The following is a 16,356-nucleotide window of genomic DNA, read 5'->3' as shown; positions in this document are numbered from 1 at the left end:
TACCTCCTGAAATGCCCAGGGCTGACAGAGCCTAAACACAAGGAGGTGGGAGGCGGTCTGACCTGACTCCATCCAGGTGGCGTAGGCCTGGAGGAGTGGTTCTAACCAAAGCCAGGGCCCCTGCTGGGCTTTCAGTGGAGTGAGTGTTAACCTTGTGCCCAGCTCCAGGGGCCAGTGAGAGGTCAGAGCCTGGGAAATGATACTCCAAGTGTTCCCATAGTCTGATGCCCCCTCCGCCCTGTCCACTGGGTCATTCCTCATGGGGTTTGAGTCTGGGGGCCCGTGGAGGGACACAGGTAAACTATCTGCTGGCTTGACAAACGAGCTTCCAGCTTTACCACTCCAGCAACTGTACTGAGAAATTCTGCTCAGGGAAAGGCTGGAGGAGGCCCCTGAGGTAGGCAGGAGACCCCATCGCTCAGGGGAGGCCAGTCCTGGGAAGATGGTCCAAATGTCCCCATGGCCACCTGTGCCTGCTCAGGTGAGTGGGAGCAGAACCTGGGTGGGGTGGGCAGAAGGTGAGAGCCCTCTGTGTCTGAATCCTGGCTTTGCTACCTACTGACTGAACTTCACCTTGGCCTCACTTCCCTGAGCCTCGGGGATCCCCTCTGTGAAATGGGATCATTGTATCCACTCTTATCAGAACCACAGAAACACACAGTCCGTTCCAGTCCAGTGGCTCAGAGGACAGTTTCTGGAACCAGACTGCCTAGGTTCAAATCTCCTAGCTCTACCACTCATTTAATCACAATCCGGAGCAAAATTTTTAACCACCCTATGCCTTGGTTTCTTCGTTTATAAAATGGGAACAATATTGGTACGTAACTTGGAGGATTGTTGTGAGTGAGGATGTAGATAAATAAATATGTAAAGTGCCTAGTATATAGCAAGCACTCAAGAAGTACTAGTTATGATAGTAATAGCTATTGTTGGTGTTATTATATTACATACACATGTGATATGTTACACCCGGTAGCAGCTATCTTGGTTACTGACTTGAGAAAAATTTCACAGTCACATTGGAACTTGGTTGGAGAGAGTGCTGCAATTGATGAGTGATGTCTGCCTTGGCTGGGGTTGAGGAAGTGTCAACACATGAGTCATAAATTTGTCATCCCTGATGTCCATTCAGTAGGACTTTGCTGAGCACCTTCTTTGGCACAAGGCATTGACCTAAATGCTTTGGAAAAAGAAATATCTGCCATGGGAATTCGAGAACTCTCTAGAAGTCTTCTAATCTGACTCTCTCTAAGCCCAACAGGAATCCCTTCTGGAGCATCTTGGTCATATGGTGATTAAACTCCAAATTGAACACCTCCAGTGTAAAAAGTCCCTCCCTCTCTGGGAGCCTAGTCCATTCTACACAGCTCTCATTGTTCAGTGTTTTCCTGTGGATCGAACCCAAGTCGTCCTCACTGTCCCTGAGTGAGGCTGTTTGAGGTGTAAAATGGTCTTTGTCTGTGCTTCCCAGGGCTCCCTCTAAACAATTCCAATCCCAAAGCCTTTCTGAAGGGATGTTTACATATCCTGTCTGTCATCCTTGGCACATGTTCCTATTTGTCATCATCCCAGCGTTCACTAGGTTGGGTCCCGAAAGGAGCAAGAATATTGCTTAGTGGAATAAACACAGATTCTGGGGTTTTGGACTATAGCATCGTAGCCCTCCTGGTTCTACCTTTTTTGAGATAGAGTCTCACTGTGTCTCCCAGACTGGAGTTCAGTGGTGCGGTCTTGGCTCACAGCAACCTCTGCCTCTCGGGCTCAAGTGATCCTCCCACCTTAGCCTCCCAAGTAGCTGGGACAACAGGTGTGTACCGTGACGCCCAGCTAATTTTAGTATTTTCTTTTTGTAGAGACAGGATTTTGCCACATTGTCCAGGCTGGTGGGCTCAAGCGATCTGCCCGCCTCAACCTCCCAAAGTGCTGGGACCTCCTGGTTCTTTACAAAGCTCATTCTTACCTGCACTCTGCTGCGCTCCACTGTTAGGGTTGCCAGATAAAATATGACACCTAGTTAAATTTGAATGTCAGATGCAGTATTTAGAACACATTTATGGTAAAATGTCACTCATTATTTATCTGACATTCAAATTTCACTGTTCCTGTCATTTTAATTGTTCAGTCTGGAAACACTATTTGCAGTGTCTGTTAGGAGAAACCCTTTCAGCAAATGGGAAAACTGAGGCCCCTAGTCAAGGTCACGTACCTGGCAGGTGAGGATGGAGGCCATGAATCTCAAGTCCTAGTCCAGGGCACTCCTGTTTTTGCTTCTGAGCAGCCTGTGCTGGGGGCAGAGCCCTGGGCCATTTCTGCCTTTCATGGTACCCCCTTTTCCCAGAGCTGATTTGTTCTGCCTTGTGGTCCCTTCATGCTGTGTCTTTTTTTGGCCACTTTCAGCCTCCTTCCTCAGTTTTTAGATTCTTTTCGCTGCCAAGATGAAATGTCCTCTCTCCTGTGACTGTGGGGTCACAGGGCTGGGCCTCAGCCCATCAAATCACCTCTGCTCCCCGAGCGAATGCCTCCTTCCCCCCTGGATTTTTGGGAATAGCAGCCTCTGTGCCTGGGGGAAGAAACTGTCTCCCCAGAGAGCTGGAAAGGAAAGGAATTTTCTAACCAGGAGTTAAAGAGGAAGAGGGATTGTGAGTCACCTACGGTTTTCCAGAGGATGTGGGTTTTTAGCTGAGCAAATGGGAATTCCACGTATTGATAATCATTTTAGTGGAAATTCAGATTTATTCAATGCCTCTGTCTAGTCAGTTGAAGCAATTTGCATGCAGACTGAAGCCAAACCTTCCTTCCGTCCCCCGGGTCCTTGCAGCCGGGAGGAAGGGCGTGAGAGGACAAACTAACATTTATTAAGCGTCTGCTCTGTGCATCGCATGCATTGGGCTGGGGAGGCCTCGCGAAGCCGAGGTCACCAGTTAGAGAGTGGAAGTGTCGGGCTTGTCACCTGGGTCCATATGCCTCAATTCCAATAAGCCACCGGTGGCTCCCTGCAGCCTCAGAGGTGAGAGGGCCTCCACACAGCCCTCTTTGAGTAACTGAAACCCTTTGGCAGGCCCTCAAGAAAACTGTGCCTGATTCCAGAATCCGCTCAACAAAGACGATTTCTGTCCTTTCTATTCAGAGTGACACAGAGGAAATGTTGGCTCCTCCACGATTTAATGAGACCCAAAGAACATGTGATCTGGCCACAAACCCAGCATGTGAGGGGCAATGGATTTGTCCACCTTATTCTGCCACTAAACGATCACCTGGCTTTGTCTCCTTGTTTATAAAGCAAAGTTAGATACCCCACCACCTGGCATGCAACAAATCCTCTTGTGCCCAACGCTGTGCCAAGTTTTTAATTGTCACAACAGCCCTCTGAGGGTAGGAAGTGGGGCCACCAATTTACACTTAAGGAAACTGAGCCTCAGAGAGGGTGAAGCACCTGCCCAAGGTCACACAGCCAATCAGCTGGACCTGGCCTGTCACAGCTCACACTCTCCACTGCTGCACCACATCCCCAACTCCTCAAGACTTCTGTGCTGAACAGAGATAGCGGGTGTGTGACAGCATGGACTGGGCAGTGCCAGGGCTGTTCTCCTGTGAGAGATGGTGCTTAGTAAGACCACACAGCAACTAGAACTGGCCACAGCTCCAGCTCCCTGTCCCTAACCCACCTGGCATTGTTGGCCTTCAAAGGCAGTCCTCAGAGGGATTATAAGTGAGCATGTTTAGCTTTCTTTTTCACCATCATTAAGCCACTTTTACCAAGCACCTCCTCAGAGCTGTACCCTGTGCTGGGCACTGGAACCACAGAGGTGAGGTCCTCAGAGCAGGCACCTGCCCCTGGTCTGGAGGCAGCACAGGCGGTGGCCCTATAGGCACATGCAGAAAGGATGGCCGGTGTCAAGGGCCCTGAGCGAGAGGCATGGGGCTCTGAGGCCTGACAGCAGGGGCATGACCCGGTCTTGGGGTCAGGGAAGTGATGTTAGTGCTGGAGGCCCAAGGACAAATGGGCATGAACAATGCCAGCGGAGGGCACGGCACTCTGGGAATAGGAAACAGCTTGAGCCAGGGTTGGGGAGATACGTCAGTGGCTAAGTATGTCACAGCTAAGGAGGAAGAGCAGGGCAGGAAGGCGAGATGTGTGAGCAACTGTCATGAAGGATGGGCACCGGATGTTCCCCACGTTAGCCTCCGGGCATCCACTGGCTGGCAGTCAGGGGAGTACAACTCCGTTTTTCCGAGTCTCCAACTTGACCTGATGCCCTGTCTCAGGTGAGACATAGCAACAGGAAAGGCAGCCGTCAGTGGTTTTCTTTTGTTTTTTTTGGTCAACAGCCAACTCAGACCTTGTGAGCATGGACTGTGGGGTCAGACAGACAGACAGATGGATGGACAGACCTGGGTTCCGGTCCTGCCTCTGCCCCCTGCTTATCGCTCGATCTCAGGCAGGTTATGTCACCTGTCCCTAAGCCTCAGTTTTCCCATCTGTAAAATGGAGTGGGACTGACAGTGGTGCTGACCTCCTGGGGTTACTGTGAGCAGCTGGTGAGCGTCCAAGCCACCAGCATCGTCCCTGGCATGGCAAAGGTGCCCAGAGTGACATTTAGCTATTGTTAAGGAGGGTTCAAAGTGGGTAGCGTGCATCCGGCACACAGTGGGCGTTCTTTAAATGGTGACAGACAGGGCTGATTGTGTTGTTGGTGGGAGTCAGTGAGAAGGGCACAGTGTGGCGTGCGGTGTCTGGGAGCTTAGAGAAAAGTGGAAACAGGATCCAAATTAAGAGCCTTACTCATTATTCTTTCTCATGGGGACATGACATTCTGAGTGGCTCTGGCCAAGCTGGTCTGGAGGGCGTCTGGTACACAGGAGACGGCTGCTCTGCAAGCTGCCCTCGGGGGATGCTGGCCTGGAGTTTTCTTTGTTCCTCCCGGAAATGCTTTTGTAGCCCAATGTGGGGGTCCCACCAACACAGGGGGACCTGCCATATGCAAGCTGGCACCTTCTCCGGGTGTGGCCTGCAGGCAGGGGTCTCTCTGCCAGATTCCTTCTCCCCTAGGGTTGGATGCCCACGCGAGGTCCCTGCCCCCACCACACACAGACCCCTTCGGAGAGGCCTGCAGAGGCAGCGAGCAGGACCTGGGGAATGGGGTGTTGTGCTGTGACTCCCGAGGACCCACACAGGTGACCATCCGGCCTGTACTGAATTGAGTCCCACACAACAAGCCACTTCAGGCCTGGAGGGAGGAAGAAAGAGCCTGTGTTCCCGAGCTGCTGGCGGCCCCTCTGCTGCCACCCTGCCTGGCCCCCAGCAGAGCAGGACTCCTCCAGCAGAGCCCGCTCTGTTTATTTGTGCATCACGGGGAGCTCTGGGCTGGCCACCCTGGCTGCCTTCGTCCAGGAAAGGAGAGAGGCAGCAGCCAGAGGGACCTGTGGACATGCGGCTCTCTGCAGAGAGACCTGGCCTCCCTTCCAATCCGGCTTCTCTCCCTCCTCTCCAGAGACCACCTCAGAATAGCCTAGAAGCTCTGGAGACAGGCTGCCTAGTGTGAATCCCAGAGGTGCCCTGGCTCTGTGATTTCGCTGGAGCCCTAACTTCTCAGAGCCTCAGTTTCCTCATCTATGAAATGGGGACAGTAGTAGACTGATCTTGAAGGAGGAATTACTGGGTTAAGGCAGGTCAAGTGCTTAGCACAGTGCTGGCAACTGGCATTTGCTTATTATTAACACCCGTTAAACTGAGCCCTCACTTTCTCAGTGAGATTATTTGATGGGACCTGAAAGCAGAATTTCTTTATTTTTCTTTTCTTTTCTTTTTTTTAAGATAGGGTATCTTTCTGTTGCCCAGGCTGGAGTTCAGTGACGCTATCATAGCTCTCTGTAATCTTGAACTCCTGGGCTCAAGAGATCTACCTGCTTCAGCCTCCTAAGTAGCTGGTACCACAGGCATGCATCACCATGCCCAGCTAATTTTTAAATATTTTCTGTAGAGATTGAGTCTCCCTATGTTGCCCAGGCTGGTCTTGAACTCCTGGCCTCAAGTAAACCTCCTACCTAGGCCTCCCAAAGTGCTGGGATTATAGGCGTGAACCATGACGCCACGCTGGGCCTGAAAGCAGAATTTCTTAGCAAAGACTCAGCTGGGAGGTTTTGTTTAATCCAATCAGATGAGAATCCTAAAGTCCAGAAAGGGGAAGCGTTTGCCCAAGATCACACAGGCCAGGAAGCGCCAAGGCCAGACTCCTGTTGCTCTGGGGTTGGGAGAGTGAGAATCGGCATCATCTCAGGTAGGCTGAGCTGCCGTCTGCAAACTCCACACAGTCTGTCTGTCTGTCTGTCTCTCTCCTCGGGGGCATTCCATCGCATAGTCCCCTTGGCCCTTCCTGCAGGAGCCAGGCAGGAATGTGGTTTTTCATTCTCTGCCTGGCCTCCCTCCGAGACAGTCTCCAGGCAGCTCAGACAAGAACTCCAGTTCCCATTCTTGAGCCTGGCGACCTGGGGCAGCCTTTGTTCCTCCAGTGCTTCAGAGCTGTGCCCCCACCTCAGAGCACTTGCCAGCACTCCATAGAGCCTGATCAGGTAGTGGGAAACAGAGGCTCAGAGAGGTCAGCCACGTTGCAACCACACAGCAGCCAGACGCTCATATCAGTCACGGAGGATGGACAAGGGAGAGAAGAGGGTATTTTCAGGGTCTGCCTTTCTCTGAGTGCGGACTTAATGTTATGGTTGTGGCTGAGAGAGTGATGGAGTGGGCAGAAGTGAGATTTGAGGGGAAAAGCATAGGCTGGTTAAGAGAAAAGTCAGCCGCTTCTTCACTCTGTACCAGGATTCCTGGACCTTGGCACTACTGACGTTTGGGCTGGATGGTTATTTGCGGCAGGGGGCTGTTCTCTGCACTGCAGGATGCTGAGCTGCATCCCTGGCTTCTGCCTACCAGATACCAATAGCACCTCTTAAGTTGTGACAACCAAGAATGACTCCAGACATTGCCAAGTATTTACATGTTAAATCAGTTACTCCTGGAAACAAGGCTGGCAGGTAGACAGTACTGTACGTCCTCACTTGTCACATGAGGAAACTGAGGCGTGGAGACATCAAGTTCCCCCGGTTCACACAATGAGTGAGTCCCAGAGGAGAGCGGGACCCAGTGGTCTGCTGTCCACTGGGTGGACAGAGAATGAAAAATCACATTCCTGCCTGGCTCCTGCTGGAAGGGCCACGGGGCCTGTGCAGTGGAATGCCTCTGGGGAGACAGACAGAGGGACGGTGTGGAGTTTGCAGGAGTTTGCAAACGGCAGCTCAGCCTGGTTGAGTGCTTTCCAGAGCCTTCCTTGCAGAGGAAGGAAGGCAGGCTGTGGAAAGGCCAGGAGGGGCATCGTGGGGACAGCACTCAGCCAGGCTGAGCTGTCACCTGCAAACTCCACAGTCGTGAAGGGAACTTGGCTTTTCAGGTCTGGGAACTCCATTTTTCTCACCTTAGACCGGCTGATCTGATCTGAAGCTGGGTCTCCAACCTGTGGTCCAGGATCCACCAGCTGATTGTAGTGTCCCACAGGGTCCATCGCCAACTCTGGGGATTTCTGGAATCAACAGCCTCACTCCTTACTTGCTGCCCTCCTCAGAGATAGCCAAGCCTCTGGGAAGCAGGAGGTGCCTCCCCTCATGTAGCCGGAGGAGTCAGAACTCCCATTGATGCCTTCTTTAACTCTTACAGCAGCTCCGGGGGGACAGATAGAGAGAGCCTGAGGATCCAAAATAGTCAAATGAAAAGCCCTTTGTCCCTGATCCGGGGTAAAGAATCAGAGGAGAAAAATATTGAATATGGAAAGGAATGGGGATAGGGAAGGGGCAGCCATCTAGAAATGAGCTTGGGCAAGGATCTTTATGAAGTTTATTCCAGCACTTTAGTGGAGGTCTCCAGATGAAGAACATTCCAGATTCTGAGATCAATCCTACAGAGTCGTGTCTTCAGAAGCCCAGCCCCACGGACCTTGGGGATTGTTGTCACCACCCAGGCCAGCCTCCTGTGGGTCACTGCTTACAGCACCCTCTTCTCTTTCTTCCCCCACAGGGTGACTTGGGAGTGTTGGGTCCGATTGGCTACCCAGGACCCAAGGGCATGAAGGTAAGCAAGGGACATCCCCCAATTCAGGCCTCATCCCAAGTGGGCACCCCCGACCCATTTCATCCCAGAAGGAAGCGTGACATTAGATGATACTAGGAGAAGGGAGGATGGCAGGATGCTCAGAGTGCTGCTAGGAGGAAGCTGGGCAGGTCAGGAGCTGTCAGCTCTGGCCCCAGAGCCAGGCATCATCTGTATGTCATTTAGGCCAGGCACCCTCCTCGAGCTGACATGGTTCCAGGCTTCAGAGCACTGGAAGTCCAGTAGGGGACATCACCAGGGCCACAGAAACTACCATGTAAACCAGTGAACTCAGCCCATCCCTGAGTGGGAAGGGCGTGCAGCAGGAAGGCAGGCCAAAACTGCTAGACCACATCCCAGGGACGACCCAATTTCACCAACATGCCCTTCCCTCTCCATCAGTGCCTTCTTCCTCTGGATTTGTCTGCAGTGCTGTGGTTCACTGCCTCTTCTCATAGCTCCTTCAGTCCATACCCTTGCCCTGTGACATGGGAGTCATTTGCCCCCTTTTATAGATGTGAACACTGAGGTTGGGGGATCGAGCAGCGGTCTGGCAGCAAGTCACGTTTAAGCCAGGGCTCCTAACTCTTGTGGCCTAGAGTTCCATCACAGCTGGCCTTGGGTCTTTGTCTTGCAGGGACTGATGGGCAGCGTGGGGGAGCCCGGACTGAAAGGTGATAAGGTGATCTGAATACTCCCTTATTGCACTGTGGTTTCTCTGCATGCCAACCCCCTCTCCGCCCGGAGGCTGCTGCTGATCTCTCGCCAGGTCCACTCCCCTGCACTCTTCTTGCCTCTCCTCTTGCCTCCCCTAAATCTGTGCTCCCCAGCTTCTTCCTAGTCACTCTGGGTGGGGCTCAGGGAGATAGTTCTGGGAACCCGAAAACCTCAGCAGATAGTGCATAAGGATCTTTATGAAGTTTATTCCAGCACTTTAGTGGAGGTCTCCAGATGAAGAACATTCCAGATTCTGAGATCAATCCTACAGAGTCGTGTCTTCAGAAGCAAGCAGGGCAGGTATGTCAAGACAGGGCTCTGAATCCAGAGAGTAGAGCTGAGGCCAGCATCTGTGCTTTGAAGGCAAAGCCACAGAGCAAGGAGTGTGGCAGTGAGGGCACAGGAGGAAACAAATCTACATAGACCACCTTGGCGTGAAATTGGGAACCCAACCCCAGAGAGCGTGCCGACTGGAAATGCGACTCTGAGCCCCTGACCCGCTTCTCCTGCTGCCATGGGGATGGCTACCCTTGCCATGTGTCCTCTGTACAGCCCTGCTGCTGAGCTCTTCCTATCTCACCCTGTGCCAAACCAGAGTTGGAAGTGGGAAGACAGGCCCTGGGGGCCCAGAGTGAAGCAGCATCTGAATACCAGAGACACAGGGCCCAGCACTTGTGCCCTGCTCTGTGGCTGTCTTCCTGCCTAGCTTCTTCAGACCCTTGGCAAACCAGGACCCCCAAAGGGGGTGCAGGAGGGGTTCAGGGCAACATTCCAAGTATCCGTGAGACATCCGAAGGACTGACTGCTGCTCAGTCCCTCCTGTGGTCAGTTGACACCGCACCTGTCTCTAGGTACCTCTGCTTTCCCCTACACCTGAGTCATAAGGTCAGGTGCCATGCTGGGTACCATCTGAGTGCACCACATGGACCCACCCATTAATCCTCCTACCCACTGTGAAATAAGAAGCTTGCTTGGGCCGGGCACGGTGGCTCACGTCTGTTATCCCGGCACTTTGGGAGGCCGAGGCAGGCAGATCACAAGGTCAGGAGTTTGAGACCAGTCTGGCCAACATGGTGAAACCCCGTCTCCACTAAAAATACAAAAATTAGCCGGGCATGATGGTGGGCGCCTGTAATCCCAGTTACTTGGGAGGCTGAGGCAGGAGAATAGCTTGATTCTATAATCCCAGTTACTTGGGAGGCAGAGGTTGCAGTGAGCCAAGATCGCGCCACTGCACTCCAGCCTGGGCGACAGAACAAGACTCCATCTCAAAAAAAGAAGCTTCCCTGAGGCCACACAGCTGGTAAGTAGAGAGTTACCTGGCTCCAGAGACCTCAACTGTTAAGCAGAACTAAGGTCAGAAGGTCAGAGCTAGTGAGATTCTGGGAAGTTCATATTTCACAGTGCCTATATCTCACAGCTGGAGAAACCAAGACCCAGAGAGAGAAAGAGATTTGCAGGCCCCTGGACTTTTAGAACATTAGAATTGCTGGGTGAAAATGGACATATCCAGATTGTATTATGCAAACCTATCCCTGGGTAGCCAGCTGGGTGCAATGCCAACCCCAGTCCTTTCTCTACCTGTTTCTACCTCTTCCATCTCCTTCTGCCATGCCCAAGCCTCTAGCCACAACCCACCTCTGCCCGCCCCTTGCCCTGCTGTCTGCTACACCCCTCTGCCAGAGCCCTCCCTCTTTGAAGGGGCTTTCTGATGGAGACGGGGGGTTCCCCACACCTACCTGTTTATCCCAAGGTTTGAGACATCAGCGCTCTGGAAATGTTGAAGTCATGAACGAGAGAGAAAGGAAGCCGGGGAAAATGAGAGTGTAGGCAGTGAGCTTTTTATAGGCCCCTTTGCGGAGCTGGTCTCAGCTCAGTGTTGCTTCAGGAACATGGAAATAAATGTGTTACATGGAACTCGGCTGGCTTGCTGATGGGAGTTGCCTGGGACATTTAGAGAGGTGAAAACTCTGGAAAAAAAAGGAGGAGGAAATTATTTTCATGCCCATAGTTTTTAAGAAAATCAAATGTCTTTAGGGGAAAAAAGAGAGCGGGGGGAGAAAGAAACCCCTTTTCCTTTGGTGGAGAGGAGCCTTAAGGCTGTGTTCCGATCAGCCACGCACACATCCGTGTCCCCTGGCCCTACCCTGGGATGACAGAGCCATCCCTTCATGTTCCAAGGTTGCTCCTGCCTCAAATCCCAGATTTTCCATGACCCATCCTGGACTCAGTCCCACTTACAACCGCTTGGCTCCCTCTCTCAGCCTGGAGGAGCACTCTGGAAGCAAAGCTCCTGCTCCGAGCCCAGCTCCCTTCAAATTCATTGTTCTGATTTCCTAGGTGCCTTTTAAACTTTCCTTGTTTTTCTATTTTCACTCTTTTTTTTCACCCCTTCACTCCTCTCTTGGACATTTAAAAAAAAAAAAAAGAAAAAAAAAAAAAGTCCTGTGGTTCCCCAAACACCAGGATGTTGTACAGGATTTTCCAAATTGGAAAAAACAAAGTAAGTTCAAAAAAAAATTTTTTTTTTTTTTTTTTTAATTCTGACTTTTGTTCTATTAAGGAAGTTCTTTTGTTAGGTCATGGCCTTAGCCATGTGTGGGTTTTCTAAGGTTCTCCATTTTCCTGGATTTTTCTCCCCATTCTTTCTCCTGCTCCCAGGGTTGTAAATGTATTTTGAATCCTGGGGCCGACAGCGTGTCAGTAATGTCCAACGTGGAGGGCTGGATAGGGTGAGGTGAGGGCCGTGTGAGGTGGTTCCCGCCCTAAGGGGAAGCAGCTCCCAATCTGGACTGCCCATTCAGAACATGGCTAAAAACAGGGAGGGAGGAGAAGAGGCCTCCAGCAGCCAGAATCAGTGTCACTAAGCCTGTGCAGTACCTCGTGTTAGAAGACAAACACCCAGACTTAAGTCAAGACCAATTTACTCGCTGTTTACACATAGTCTTAACAAGCCAGGAAATCTGATTTCCCATGCTATAGCTGATTAAAATAGTTAATTAGAAGTAGATCGGCCGGGCACAGTGGCTCACGCCTGTAATCCCAGCATTTTGGGAGGCTGAGGCGGGCGGATCATCTGAGTCCAGGAGTTCAAGACCAGCTTGGGCAACATGGTGAAACCCCATCTTTACTAAAAATAAATAAATAAAATAAAATAAAAATTAGCTGGGCGTGGTGGCACGCGCCTGTAGTCCCAGCTACTGGGGAGGCTGAGGTGGGAGAATCACCTGAGTCCAGGAGGTCGAAGCTGCAGAGAGCCAAGATCGCACCACTGCTCTCCAAACTGGTCAACCAGAGTGAGACTCCATCTCAAAAAAAAAAAAAAAAAAAAGACCAAAGCTGCTTGCTAGCACAGAAACCCCCACAGGAGGAGGAAGTGACAGCTCAGTCTGATGGTGAAAAATATCAAACAGCAGACGCAAACACTCCGAACCCACACTGGTGTGAGGCCCTTGCACACGCTGCCCTCACCCCTGTGTGACAATACCAGTTGATGATGAAGAGGCTGAAGGATCAAACACTTCATTTGCTCTGCGTCAGTTCCCCAGGCAAGGCCAGTTGACACTGGGCAGTGGGCAGCTTAGCTTCTGTTAGTGGCGTTTCCAGCCATCCCAGCAGCCCCAGGCAAGTCTGCACATCGGCCAGCTCACCTCCCCCCGCCACCGCCTGCTTTCCTCGCCAGGGGCCCGTCCTTTCCTTTCACAAGGCTGCTGCTGACTGGATCCGACTTGGGAAACAGCCTCGGCACAGCTGTACCTCGCCAGGGGGTCTGTGGGGGAGGCTTCCAGAGCCCATGTGGTCTCCATTGTAACCTTCTTTGCTGGTGTGTACTTAGGGTGAACAAGGGGTTCCAGGTGTGTCGGGAGATCCCGGATTCCAAGGAGACAAGGTAATTGCATCAGATTTTCCCCTCCCCCTGCCCCTGCCCCTGCCTTGCTGTTCCCTGGTCCTGGCTTCCTTCCTAGGGCCCATCATGAGCCAGGACCCACCTGTGAGACGGCTGCCTTTGAAATAATCCAGTCTTCTCCATCCTTGATCCACTTGTCATCTCTTCCTTCGACTTTACAGTGACTTACTGCTACCCAATTGTTCTTCTGAGGGCAAAGCTGTGCTCTCCGCTCACACACCATCCATGGCTCTCTATTGCTCTCAGAATGGCACCCTGGCTCCCTAACCAGACATCAGGACCCCAGTGAGTGCATCTCTCTGATACACTCCTGCTGTCCCCCTTACAGCCCTGCACTCCAGCCCCACCAAACCGCCTGCTGTGCGCCTCTGTACACACACACAGACTGCTACCCGCCTGGGACCCCTCCACCCAGCCTCTCCACGCCACCCTGCTCAGAGGCCATCTCCCCAGCTGCTCAGAAAGTGGCCATTTCCCTCTCTAAGTGCCCTGAGAGGCATGTCCTCCCCTCGCTGGTGGTGCCATCCTTCTCCTCTGATTTTGGGTGACTTGTGCTGAGTCCCCGCCGGACAGTGAGTTCCCTGAGAACAAGGCTGCAGACTGCCCTGATGGAGCTGGGCTCAGGGTCCTGCCCTTGATCTTGAATATTTAGGATAAGGTAACTGGCCTTACAAAATGACATACTGACTACGGGATCAAACTGAGGTGGCCTTGACTTCCAGAGCACAGCTGTGGGCCTGCTGAGACTTGCTCCCCTTTGCCTGTGTCTGGCATCATGTGGCCACATCTGGAACTCTCCCGGCCAGTCAATGAGGCCCAGATGTTGGCCAGCTCTCCCTCTTCCTCTCCCTCCCTCCTCACTGGCCTGTCCTGACCCAGCCTTGGTATCTCCGGGTTGTGAACCACAGCAGGCCTGGCTCTTCCGCTACTGGACCCAGTCTCCACAGTTCCCCAGGCGTCAGAGGCACTGCGGAGCCTGCATGCAGCCTCAGGGTCCCTGATTCTTCCTGGTGAGGACAGGGGCTGCTGTTTCTCATTAGCATTTCCTGGGGCCCAGCCTATAGGGGTGTCAGGCAGGTGTGATCCAAGTCGAGCCCGCAGCAGGGAAAGGAAGGAAGGAGGAGCTCATCCTCCTCCAAGGCGGGCATTCTCTGGGCCTGGGACCAGCAGGAGGACTGGGCGGCTGTTCACCTGGCCATTTCTCTTCCTCACTAACCCCAGCCTGCTCTGGATCTCTTCCAGGGGAGCCAGGGGTTGCCAGGGTTCCCCGGCGCACGGGGGAAGCCAGGGCCTCTGGTAAGTACCTGCTCCTCCAGCACCCCGGAATCTCACACTCTGACTGATCACGGAACGTGGCCGGGGACACCTTCACCTCCAAGACCTCATTTCCTCCTGCAGCAGAGCTCCTGGGGGCAGCAGGGCAGGGCAGGGCAGGGCAGGAATGGGATCTGCTCATTTCACAGATGAGGACGCTGTGAGAGGCTCAGTAACTCAGCCAGCTTCAGAGGCAGGCCTCATTCGCCGACAAAACCCTGATGAGGATCTGGGGTTCCTGATGTCTTGTAAACGGTAGTGATGTTATCAATAACAGCAATGGCTGTCATTTATTGCGTGTCGCTGTGTGTCTTTCTGAACTTTGTTTCTTTGAAGGCTGCCCACTACCCCAGGAGTTAGGGAATTAATATTGTTCCCTTTTTGCAGATGGGCAAACTAAGATTCCGAAGGTTGAAGTGACTTGCCCAGGGTCCCATGGTTAGTAAGTGCAGGAGGTAGAGTTTGAATGGTAGCTCCTTCTAGTTGTCCAGGCAGATTTTATGCACATGCTCCTGAACTTTCCAACTACCCACAGCCAGGGGGGTAACGCGGGGGGTTCATGGAAGGTGGGGCCCTCACCCCTGCCTCCCTGCAACCTTTTCTCTTCCACAGGGCAAAGTTGGAGACAAAGGATCCATTGGGTTTCCCGGGCCCCCTGGACCCGAGGTATGTGATGCCCCATTTCTCTGTGTCTGGCTGCAGCTGGGACTCGGTCTCGTCCCTGGGAAACTGAGGCCCAGAGACGGGGAAAGACTTGCTTTAGGTCATGCAGGATATGAGAGATGAGGCTGAGAGGAGAAATTCCTAGATCAGCAATCATTTATTTTCCCTTTCTGCTCTTCTGCTCTTACCCAGGGGCTCTCAAAAGTCAACAGGGACAAAAAGCTGGCCTCAGAGTCCTCTGCCAACTTTGTGGCCACCGCAGCTTTGTGATTCATGAAAGCCCTCTGTGCGCCACTGTCTGGGCCCCTCACAGGAGCTTCCCACATTCTCCACTTAGAGTTCCCTCTCCAAGCCCTGGAACTTTCTTAACCACCCACAGCCACTCTGGAACGATTCAGGGCTCAGAGCTTCCCGGTATGGGGAGCAAGAGGTAAATGAAAATTCGGACTTTTGAATGAAGAATGAGAAATAAGGATAGATTTAGCAATTCATATAATAACTCTAGTTGAGTAAGGAGAGACCCTGAGGGTTTCCGATATGTGTCATCATTGGCACAGGTAGGCTACACCTGAATGATCAACTCGGAATTCACACGTAATGGAGCGAAGCAAGCTGGCCAGGTTCTCTTTACCCCCACTCCCTTTAGCATGCGTCTCGTGTCTAGAAAGCTGGGCTGAGCAGGAGCCAGGGCTGTTGACCCTCTCAGGATCATCGGCACCTAGGCCAACCCCAGTTGGAGCCCCCCCACCCACAAATCACTGGCCTCCAGGTCTTGCTCACCCATGAGGTCTCTGCATCCAAGACAAAAGTGTGGCTCTGTGGATAGGCCGGACCCTTCCAAGGATCACTTCTGCTATCACTCGGATGGATGAGGAAATGTTTCCTAAAAGCTACAAGTTCTGACTTTCCACTGTGTTGACTTTGGCCACCACACAGTCCTATCTTTAGACAAATGGACTTGGCCTCTTTTCCATGGCCCCAATTCCCTCCTCTGGTCACTGGAAAAAGGCTTTTCTGAGAGTCCGGCTTTCCCAGCATTCTGGCCCATGAGGGTGGAAGGCATGCTCCCTCACATTTATTAGGCACCTCCTGGTGCCAGGAGGCTGTGTAGTGTCCTTGAGATGAGAACTTTCTGAATCACCACAGAGGCACATGAGGGAGATATTACTACAACCAGTTTACAGTTGAAGAAACTGAGTCACAGAGCAGGAGAGTGGCTTCCTCAGGGTCGCTCTGCTATGTAAGAGCAAATAAGGTCTGCTTTGGCCCTCTCCTGGGTCCCTGGACAATTTAGCCATTAGCCTCTCCCATCTTTGTGTTCTGTTTTGATTGGCCAACTCCGTAGCCGGGAGATAGCTCTGCTCAGCTGAAGGCGGAAGCTGATAAGCGCGTCAGCACCCTGCCTGCTTCTTTCCCAGAGACCATGGGAGGGAGCTCCAGCTCTCCAGCACCCGGGCAAATCATCTCTCACTCATCAATGGGTCAGATGCGAGTGAGCATCAGGATTTGCTCAGCATCCTGACTACCAAGGCCTCACTTAGAGATGGGCCCACCCCAGGCAGAGTTCTTTTCCCAGGGTACAGGACCCAAAATCATTTTGGATGCAGTTTTTACTGAGCAC

General features: G+C 52.5%; 1 protein-coding gene across 8 annotated transcripts in view; it reads left to right on the top strand.

Moving 5' to 3' along the window:
- Window positions 1–16,356, top strand: part of COL27A1 (collagen type XXVII alpha 1 chain) — a 156,942-nt gene that overhangs the window by 67,018 nt on the left and 73,568 nt on the right. For all 8 annotated transcript variants that reach the window (XM_077968246.1, XM_077968245.1, XM_015117009.3 and 5 more), the window contains 5 exons: window positions 8,063–8,116; window positions 8,772–8,816; window positions 12,687–12,740; window positions 14,001–14,054; window positions 14,685–14,738. In XM_077968246.1, the coding sequence (XP_077824372.1) occupies window positions 8,063–8,116; window positions 8,772–8,816; window positions 12,687–12,740; window positions 14,001–14,054; window positions 14,685–14,738 (261 nt within the window). The remainder of the gene's footprint in view (window positions 1–8,062; window positions 8,117–8,771; window positions 8,817–12,686; window positions 12,741–14,000; window positions 14,055–14,684; window positions 14,739–16,356) is intronic.

Source organism: Macaca mulatta, chromosome 15, assembly GCF_049350105.2.
Source record: "Macaca mulatta isolate MMU2019108-1 chromosome 15, T2T-MMU8v2.0, whole genome shotgun sequence".
NCBI lineage: Eukaryota > Metazoa > Chordata > Mammalia > Primates > Cercopithecidae > Macaca > Macaca mulatta.
Note: the sequence above shows the minus strand (reverse complement) of the source record. Positions and strands in the feature narration are given on the sequence as shown.